This window comes from Egretta garzetta, unplaced genomic scaffold, assembly GCF_000687185.1.
Source record: "Egretta garzetta isolate BGI_Z169 unplaced genomic scaffold, ASM68718v1 scaffold143, whole genome shotgun sequence".
Taxonomy (NCBI): Eukaryota; Metazoa; Chordata; class Aves; order Pelecaniformes; family Ardeidae; genus Egretta; species Egretta garzetta.
The window spans coordinates 2300485-2310873 of NW_009259310.1; the positions used below are offsets into that span (position 1 = coordinate 2300485).

The window sequence follows — 10389 nt, forward strand, 5'->3', positions numbered from 1 at the left end:
TGGAGTGCTCCTGCCCTCGCTGCAGTCGGCCCTGCCCTTCCTGGACCTGCACGGCACCCCCCGGCTGGAGTTCCACCAGTCGGTTTTTGACGAGCTGAGGGAGAAGCTGCTGGAGAGGGTCTCTGCCATCGCTTTGGAAGGGAAAGTTGAGGAGAGGTTTGTCAGCAGTCTTGTTGGTTATTCGGAGTGAGCTGGGAATTCTGTGTGAAAATTAGTTAGAATGGACAAGGGCCATCTGCAAAGGAGAGGGGTTCCTGGGGCATCAAGTTCCAGTGGCTTTGAGGTGAGGCACTTTGGTCCTTTACTGTAACACAGTACTTAGATTCTTGCTCTTACATGTTTTCAGATACAAGAAGCTGGAAGATCTCCTAGAGAAGAGCTTTTCCCTGGTCAAGATGCCTTCCATACAGCCTGTGGTAATGTGTGTCATGAAGCACTTGCCCAAGGTAAAACCGCTCCACTGGTTAGCCTGTTCCATTGCGTCTCTGTTGTATAGCTTCTCTTAGCTGTGCTGTTGGCTGGGCTGCATGCTCCATCTGCAGACCTTCTGCAAGTTTGTTGTTCAGTGTTGGGAACTGACTGAAGATTTACTATGTTATCTGGTAACAACTTCATAGGTTAATTCAAAAAGCATTTTATGTTTTCATAATTGGATGAGACTATTTCCATGTTTTGTTCAATACAGGCAGCTTCCTAAAAGTAGTCAAATTCAATGATAGGTGAATTTTTCCACAGCTGATTTAAAATTCTATGACAAGTGGAAAATAACATTTGAAGAATGCAGCTAGAAGTAGGCAGGAGTCAGATTCAGATCTGCGAAACAGAAATTGCTGGAAGTAGCCTTATTAAAAGCATCGTATTGTACTTAAGGTAGTGGACTCAAAACTGCTATTAGAACTTCTGTACTGAGTTGCATTATCGTAAGTTTAAAGGTTTCCTCTTTGATAGTTAAGTGTCTTGGGACTGGCTTACTGTTACAGGAGTAGGTAAGGCAAAAGATGTGGCTGTGATACTGCCTGTTGTTTAATTGCATTGTTGTGTAAATTACCAGACTGCCTGAGATTATGATTTAGATGTCTTCTGTAGTCAGTTACTTATTACTTGGACAGGCAGGCAGGTGAGCTGCTCTACTCTTTGGTAACCACTCTGTTGATCATAGGTCCCTGAGAAGAAGCTGAAGTTAGTCATGGCCGATAAGGATTTGTATAAAGCATGTGCAGTGGAGGTAAAGCGCCAGATTTGGCAGGATAACCAAGCTCTGTTTGGTGATGAGGTATCGCCACTGCTGAAGCAATATATCCTGGAGAAAGAAAATATTCTCTTCAGCAATGATATTTCTGTCTTGCACAATTTCTTCAGTCCGTCTCCCAAAACAAGACGTCAAGGAGAGGTAAGGACAAGGAAACCTTTTACAGCATACTTGTAAATGGAGTTCATCAGCTTTCAGTTGACCTCATCAAATAACAGAGCGTCTGTTTTACCCACCCAACTTCGCTGCTAAAGTTGTTTGGCTAGCTAAAGTATTTGCAAGAGATACCAAGTTGTTTTCTCCTACATATTTTAAAAAGCAGGAATTATTTTAATAGTTACTCATGCTGTGATTAATTGACTAGTGTTCTGAGCTGCTTGTGACCTTTTAAAAAAATAGCAAGGTGAACATTTTTTTCCTTTATTGCTCAGTCTGGCTTTAATAGCCCTTAGCTGTTCTGATGACTGAGCTTCTCTATCAAATCAGTTTGAATATCTTAAATTTCTTGGGATTTTTTTTTTTTTAGCAGGACATAGCCCAACAAAAACTTGTTTTTTCCTTTTTTTTTTTTTTTTTTTTAATGTAAAAATGGAAAGGGACATTGAAAGTTGTAGCTAAGCTGGCATTCAAGAAGTTGCTCTTTGAACGGAATTACATGAGGTGGCTGAGCTGATCCAGCACTCAACCACAGGAAAAGCAGGTGCTGCTCCTTCCCCCCTCAACCTGTAGCTCTGGCGATTATCAGACCCTTCTATGAGCTGATTCAGCTCAGTAATTGCTACAGAAACTTCTACCAAATAAAACCAGTAAGTAGTTTTCCAAGACAGTGAGTTGGATCTGCTCAAAGAGGAGATCAGCAGGCACTGAAGCCATTGCAAGGAGATGGGCTGGATCACCCGAGCAGGCTTGATGTGGGAGGGAACAGTGGCGTAGGCATTAGGAGGGCTGGGTCTCTCCTCTTGGCAACTTCAAGCCATTACAGTGGTTCAGCTATAATGTGTCACTTTACATCAGGAGGCTTTTGCCTCAAAAGGGAAATATCAGAGTTTCTGTAAGGACCTTGCTATCAAGAATGCTAAGGAATTGCAGTGATAAGGCAGTATAAAACTTTAATTTCGAGAGGGTAGCATGTCTGTTACATGGGGGAGTTTGGTTTGGGTCTGTTTTGCTTTCAAAAGCCCATTTAGTGTAACTGCTCTGGTGCAATTTACTTCATGTTTACACTGCAGACTTGTGGTTTAACCCCAGCCAGCAACCAAGCCCCACCCATCTGCTTGCTCAGTCTGCCCCAGTGGGATGCGGGAGAGAATCATAAGGGTCAATGTGAGAAAACTCATGGGTTGAGATAAAGACAGTTTAGTAGGTAAAGCAAAATCTGCGCTCGCAAGAAAAGCAAACCAAGGAATTCATTCCCTCCTTCCCATCGGCAGGCAGGTGCTCAGCCATCCCCAGGGCTCCGTCACGCGTAACGGTGACTTGGGAAGACAAAAGTCCATAACTCCAAACGTTCTCCCCTTCCTTCTTCCCCTAGCTCTATACACTGAGCATGACATCGTACAGTGTGGGATACCCCTGGGGTCAGCTGTCCTGGCCATGTCCTCTCCCAGCTCCCTGTGCCCCCCCAGCCGCTTGCTGGTGGGGTGGGGTGAGGAGCAGAAAAGGCTCTGTGTCAGCCCTGCTCAGCAATAACGAAAACATCCCCGTGTTACCAACACTGTTGCCAGCACAAATCCAAAACATAGCCACTTACTGGCTACTATGAAGACAATTATCTCTACATTCTCATGCCCATAGCCTGAAGGGAGATAGAAATATAAAAAGACTTCCAAAGAAAAGGGAGTTTTGTTCATGTTACAATAATTGTAAATTATATTCCTCAATAACAGGTATCACTTCTTCCCTGTTTCACATAGCTGAGCACCGTATTTTACAAATGCTTCAATTTCCTTTTGCAAGAGAGCCTTTCTTCACGTTCTCTATCCTTGCATTGTGGCTATGAAAGATTCAGTGAACACCTCTTGACCAAACACTCTTGGAAATCTTGGTGTAAAATAGTTCCTTTTCAGGAACTCATGTCAATGCAGGTGTTTCAATCTTGATAAATCATGTAGAAGAATTAATTTACATTTTGGGTATATGAAATAACAGTATCTCTTGGGACTGAGTGCATGCTGTTTCCGCTTTGAGTTTAGGTGGTTCAGAAGCTGACCCAGATGATTGGGAAGAACGTGAAGCTCTATGATATGGTGTTGCAGTTTCTGAGAACCTTGTTCCTTCGGACAAGGAATGTTCATTACTGCACGCTACGGGCAGAGCTCCTGATGTCACTGCATGACTTGGAAATCAGTGAAATCTGCACTGTTGACCCCTGTCATAAGGTACGAATCATGTGGGGCAGATAGCAGTATTACTGGAGATGTTTCTGTTTCGCCCACTCCTGTGAATACCTGCTGCCCTGCAGGACTTCAGCCCAGAGAAGATGACTCCTCTCTGTGAAGAGAGTTCAGATCTTGAATCCAAAAGGCATGTTACATTCCTTGGAACTTCACGTGAAAATTTCATCTTGGTTAACCAGCAGCTTGCTTTCATTTCATAACCCGTAAATCATTCAAATTTATGGTACTTGTGCAGTGTTAGTGTCTAATCTGACCTATGTAGATGCTGCAAAAAATAATCAAAAACATTAGCTAGCCTCAGGTTCTTAACCAAGTCTTGCTTCCTTTGCGCCTGGTGTGATATACCCCATCTGTCAGTAAACTGTGTGTGTAACATTAAATACTTTGGATCTTGCATTATGAGAAAACATTAAACTATTAAAATACTGTGGGGTGACAGATGTGTTAAGGGCACACGAGGATCTTGTTACTGGTCCTTTGTCTGTGGTCAGCATCACTGATCTAAAGAAAGCTTTTTCTCTTAGGTAATACTACTAAGTCTTATGAGTATTCAGCTTATAGATAATATGTCCTGGAGTGATGATGTTACTGCATGTTTTTTAATGTCTTCTGATCAGGAGTCCCAAAATCAGTGTACAGACGGTGACTGAATAAAAAAGGGCAGTTCTCATTCGAGTCATTTCCAGCGACCTCATTTTGCCACTGCAAAATGCAGTGACTGCTGCAAGGAGAGGAAACCATGATAAAAGCATTTCAGAAAATTCAGCAATTTTTTGACAGCTAAAATGTTGGGGGAAAATATATGTTGTTTTCTGAAAGGGGAAAAAAAGCTGTAAATTTTAGGTCAGATAAAACATTTCATTTAACTGTCTTTTTCCATTTTGATAATACAGCTCTAAAGCAGAAGAATCTCCACTGTTAATATCCCCTACTTTAGAGGGTGGGAGTGGTATTGCAGTGGCTGAAGTTTATTATTATCGCTAAGTGATGCTGCTTCTGTGTGAGCCGCCTCCTTGTATGAATCCACTTTGATCAGGTGTGCTGGGCAGCGGTATATTTTATATGTGCCTCTTCCTTAATTGCCGGGGAATACCTTTCTTGGGAGGGGGTAAAGTGACACCAGGTTAGCTTACATTGGTATCTCTGACCTGCTTTTGGAATGTTTGTATTTCTGACCTCCTCTGTATTTGTGACCAGATTGCTGCCATACTTAAGTATATTAATAAAACTTACTAATTCCAGGTATTTAGAGGTCATTCTGAGCCTGTTTTCTCTACTTATATTTTTATTGCTGGTGTAATGAGTTGCTGTGGTTCATAAATCTTTCTCCTTTTTATAACAGTTCACTTGGTGCCTTGATGCTTGCATTCGGGAGAAGTTTGTGGACAACAAGAGAGCTCGGGAATTGCAAGGGTTTCTGGATGGAGTGAAGAAAGGACAAGAACAAGTGCTGGGGTAAGGCACTTGGGCTGTTTATTGAGAAACTGAAAATGGGTTCCTGGCAGTCATGACATCTGACAGGTATTGTAGGTGTTAATTCTTCCCTGCAGCCAGCTAACAGCCAGTAGCTCTTCTGTGCGGTCAAATCCCGTACATTCACAAGCGTTAAGGCACTAGGATGTGGCCAGGCACGTTCTGGGGACATAGCTTGTACTGCCTGAGTTACCAGCCTTGAGTCTCCCCTGTGGCCTGGTAACCGACTGTGGGAGATCTGCTTGATTTCAGTGCATAAGACCTTTAGTAGTTGTTTTCCTATAACATGCTCTTTCAAGCCAAAGAAATAACATTCATGGTGTTTTTAGAAGGCAGGAGAAGGTTCATCAGGTGGATACCTGTAAGTAAGGAAAGACTAATTCAAGTTTTACATTATCATAGTAAGGGAACTGCTTCAGTACTTGCCCTGTGTCTACCTCTCTTCTTAAACACAGCAGTGTTTGTGTGTTTATAAAAATATAGTGTATACACACACACAGAGTACTTGGATGCTACAGCTGGTAGTTGACAGGATTACAACAAAGAATAGGCTCAAACATTCTACTCTAGTGAAACACGTGTTCTCAAGAAGCTGGTGTCCTACAGCTGGATATGGAACTGTACAGTAGGGTTGTTTGTTATGTATGACATGTATTTGATTTTTACTGCTTCTCAGGGACTTATCAATGATCTTGTGTGATCCCTTTGCCATTAACACCTTAGCCTTGAGCACCATAAGGCACCTGCAAGACCTGGTTGGGCAGGACACCTTACCCAGGGTGAGTTTCTCAGCTTGCGTACCTAATTTTAATTGAATAGCATTCATCAACAAAGGACTGGCACGGTAGACGTACGATCAAGTTCTCGAATGCATGTGTAAATAGAAATACGGGAAACGTGATACTGCCTATCCATTTGCAGCACGTGCCTTAGCACTCTGCAGGAGCACTGTTCAGAGGCGGGCATTTTGCAGCTCTCTGAATTGACGACAGATTCTTTGCATGGCTCATTCTATCCTAACAGCTGTGCATACACAGAATCATATATAGAATATGTGCCTCCTGCTCTGTCCTTCCATCGGTTTGCTGAACAGCAGCAGCCTTTTTTCCCTGCCACTGTAAATGAAATGGATTAGTTTACCCTGTTCTGGTCTGTTGGCTGCGATATAATACACTTCCTGCAAGTAGTGTCTGCAGAAGGTGCTTAAGCGTTCAAGGAGGGTAGCCTTACAGGTGTCTGAACAGTGCGAGGCATTTGCTGGTTTTATCCCTAAGTTAAATTTTATTGTTGGATTGAATAACTTCCTCATAGGGGTTTAAGACTGAAAATTGTTTTGCTTTCAGGGTACAATATAAACGAAAAACCATTGTGATTCTCACACATGCTTTCTCTTCTTACTTCTGCTGAGATGACTCGATTTGTGCTGTCACACATTATATTTTAGTGTACTAATTTGGCTGGACACATTTAAAAACAATGTCGTGATCAGATTGGCTGCATACTTATTGGCGCGTTATAAAATGTTACAAAAACCCACAAACCCTCAGGTGTGTCTGTTATTTGATTCCCATTTGAAGAATCAGTTGTCAATTAAATTGGAGAACTGAATGCCTCTAGCAGTCTTTGATAAAGCTGCTAATTCAGGAGAGCTTTGAATGTAAACCACTACTTCCAAATAAGTACCTATATGCACAACCTGTGGAAGATCAAAATAGCTGTTTTTCTCCTCCCCTTAAAATTCGAGGAAAGCCCGGATCTGCTGCTGCTGCTTAGGATGCTGTCTTTGGGACAGGGGGCCTGGGACATGATTGACAGTCAAGTCTTCAAGGAACCAAAAATGGTGAGCCATTTTGACGTTTAGAATTTAGCACATTTAATTAAACAAGTTTAGGCTTGTTTATTGCGTCCCTAATTTAATGTTCATTCTGCATATGTCTCATCATAGCTTTCTTAGAAAAAACATGTAAGTGATCACAGAGCAGCAGCTCAAGTGGACGTGCTGTCAGCTTCATTTACCTGCTTTTTTTATTTACATGAATGCCTGTCTCTTACTGTTTTAGAATCAGACTGTACCTCTATTAAATTCTGCACTGGTTGCTCATTGTTTCTGGGAACTTTTACACAACTGACAACTTTGTAAAACACATCTTGTCTGAGGAAGGCAGGATTTCAGAGGCTGGTCTGAAACTCTGGTAGCAGTGCAGCAGCTTTCCATTAACATGAAAAATATCTTTCCCTTCCAGCTATCTGTTCAGCTACAGTCTTTCTGTGCTTTGGAAATACTTTGCCCAGTATTACAGGCAGCCCTAATGTAGTTTGGGAGCAGATATGTTCAGCTGATTGTCAGAAAGGCTAACCATGATGTTGCACAGCAGGACTGTTTCTCAAGATAAATATGCTGTTTCTGTTCTGAACTATAAAGCAGCAAATGTCTAACTAGGGGGATATTTGGTGTCTCCAAAATATATATTACTGGTTGATTGCAGGTTTAAATTTACCACGGGAATGGTGTGCATTAATACTCAGATTGTAACAGTGAGGGTGACCGAAACTCCCAAGGGTAGCACTGTGATTTGACTTGCAGAGGTGCTTTCATTAATATCTTAGGAAGAAACTGTGAACATTTTTCCTAAAGGGAATCTCTGAATCTGTATTTAACATCTGTTTTATTTATGATTGCCACAAGCTATAACCTCCCACTCTGTGAATCTGAAACAACATAGGTTGATCTGCCTTGTGCGAGGAGATGCTCTTTATTGTTGCTATTCCAGCTATGCATTTAGGGAATGAACAAAATGATTTATAATTATTGATAAAAGTAGTTTGGTGCCATCCTTAACACACAGTGCTTGCAGCACTATTGGAAAAGGTGTCTCAGAAGAAATGCTACATAATTGTCAAAAGAAAGAATTTGAGCGAGAGTATTTCTGTAGATGAGGTGAAGTACAGTTTTCCTAATTACCAGTGGAACATGTCAAAGGGAATTATTCAAGAATTTTGACTGGAACTGGATGTCTCAAAGCTTGTTTTCCTAATTGTAGGATGGGGCTTGTAATATTGCCTCACTCTTTGTTACGGCACTCTAGGACCATTAGGTGGCATGAACTGATTGATGAAAGCATTGTTCTTTTCCATCTGTTCTTCCATCCCTCTAAGGAAGCTGAGCTGATCACGAAGTTCTTGCCTATGCTGATGTCCTTTGTGGTGGATGACCTCACATTCAATGTAGATCAGAAACTGCCCTCGGAGGAGAAGGGACCGATTCCCTACCCCAGCACCATTCCTGAAGCTTTCACCAAGTACGTAATCTGTCTTACCGACTTTGTACCCGTAGTCTAGTTACCAAAGCAAAACATCAAGACACCAGCCAACACTGACAGGCAAAAATACTATCTGTGGTAAAGTGAAGACTTTCTTGGGGTAAGATTTAGTCCCAGTTAATCAAGCCTGAACTTCTCCTTTAGCAGAACAGGTTTCCACCATGATTCCTCAAATAAAATTTATCTATGTAAAATAATATTTCTTGTAATGACCATTGTTTTTGCAGATTGAATATGAAAGTATTTGGTATTACTGCATTCAAATATGCTGCTTGTGTAGCTTCCCAAGCAGCGAATGATGAGTGTTTGAGTCATATTGGGTGCAGCTGGACAAGTGCCCATGCTTGGTTCTGAAGAGTGCTGTTGTAAATCATGAAGTTGGCATTTTTGTCAGAGACTCTCATTCTTTGTTGATAACCTATCACTCCAGGGACATCAAAAAGATAAATAAAACCTCTGTGTGCTCTGTTGTATTGGGATCTTGCTTTAATTTCCAGCACAATTCTTATCTGTGTGCCAGAATCTGGAGTGCTGTATCCCCATAGTTGTACTCTATGATAGTGTTGATGATAGTGTTGATATTTGACCTTTGGAAAACTAAAACGAAATAGTATTGGACTTTGTATCATGTTTGAGTACTTGAGCTTTTTCTAAAACCCATTTAGAACAGCGCTTTAATAATTAATGCTATTATAAATGTTCACAATCAAATCCAAATGTTTGATTGTGAGACAGCGCAATGTTTGCTGAATGGTAAACTTTTTCTTCACCTTGGTAGTGAACAGTGATGATCATATTTTCAGTCACTGCGTAACTGCTCCTCGGTGGGTTTGAGCTTAGCCTGCTGTAGTTACTGCTGTAACTGCTTGATTGCTATCCAGCAGTATTTTAAACCCTCTTTAAAAAAAAAAAGAAAACTTTTAGCTTTATTGATTAAGAAACTTTTGCTTCTGCCATAACAGATTCTTGCAGGAGAACAGAATAGCTTGTGAGATTGGGCTGTATTACATCCTTCACATCACTAAACAGAGGAACAAGAATGTTTTCCTTAGGCTCCTGCCGGCACTAGGTAAGTTTTTGTCTTGTCTTCTATTCTATAGCTATTTGCCTTGTACTGGACACCCAGGATGCAATACACCTGGAGTGAAAGCGATTTCAGAACCATAGGCATAATGTTCTGCCTTTGGCTCTTCTGGTGACTTAGTTGTAAGGCCCCTGTTTGGTTTTGTCTGCAATTCGGATACTTTCTGCTGATCCAAGAGTTTAGAGATAGTGGCTGAAGGTCAGTAGTTCCTTAGATCAGAGGCTGTATTAACAACGGGATTAGCTGAGAACTGTTTGGAATGAATCTGAAAGATAAAAGAGCAGGTGGCTTAATTCTGCCACCGTTCATAGTAATTGCAGGTGGCCAGAAATTCTTGGGACTTGGCTTTGTGTGATGAAAAAACCTGTAACAAAACAGGACCGAACATGGCCTTAAATTCTTGCTTGAGATTACCTTTTTCACTGACCTCTCTGGGCTAAGTTGCATGAGAGCTCTGAAGCAATGTTAGGGATTGCAGCTTTCAGTAAGGATGGGGTGGGGTTCACTTCCCACTCTCTCACCCTGGCTCTGGTGTTCTTTGAACCCTTTGCTGAACTGTCAGCTCACTTACATGGGTGAGTTTCCCACTGGTAAGTGATTTATATCTGCTCACTACGGGGTCTGATAAGTGCAAGGAGGTGGATGTGGCCATGAACAGAGGATGGTGGAGAAGGATAATAAGGGACTTTGTGATTTTTGGCAGGAGCAAGCTACTCTGTGACTTCAGCCTTGGTGGAGACACGGGCTTTCTACATATTCTTCTCACCCCTCTGCTTCTAATCTTTTATGTCTAGAAGATCAAAGCCACCTGCCTGGGCTACCTGTTTTAAAAGCCACTAAGGAAATCTCACTGCAAAGTTTTCAGCA

General features: G+C 41.7%; 1 protein-coding gene across 1 annotated transcript in view; it reads left to right on the forward strand.

Moving 5' to 3' along the window:
* NELFB (negative elongation factor complex member B) overlaps positions 1-10389 on the forward strand; it is a 15381-nt gene that overhangs the window by 741 nt on the left and 4251 nt on the right. Inside the window, exons 3-11 of the mRNA XM_009636315.2 lie at positions 6-156; positions 347-446; positions 1160-1390; positions 3442-3627; positions 4988-5100; positions 5795-5897; positions 6863-6958; positions 8275-8417; positions 9401-9507. Coding sequence (XP_009634610.1) covers positions 6-156; positions 347-446; positions 1160-1390; positions 3442-3627; positions 4988-5100; positions 5795-5897; positions 6863-6958; positions 8275-8417; positions 9401-9507 — 1230 coding nt within the window. The remainder of the gene's footprint in view (positions 1-5; positions 157-346; positions 447-1159; positions 1391-3441; positions 3628-4987; positions 5101-5794; positions 5898-6862; positions 6959-8274; positions 8418-9400; positions 9508-10389) is intronic.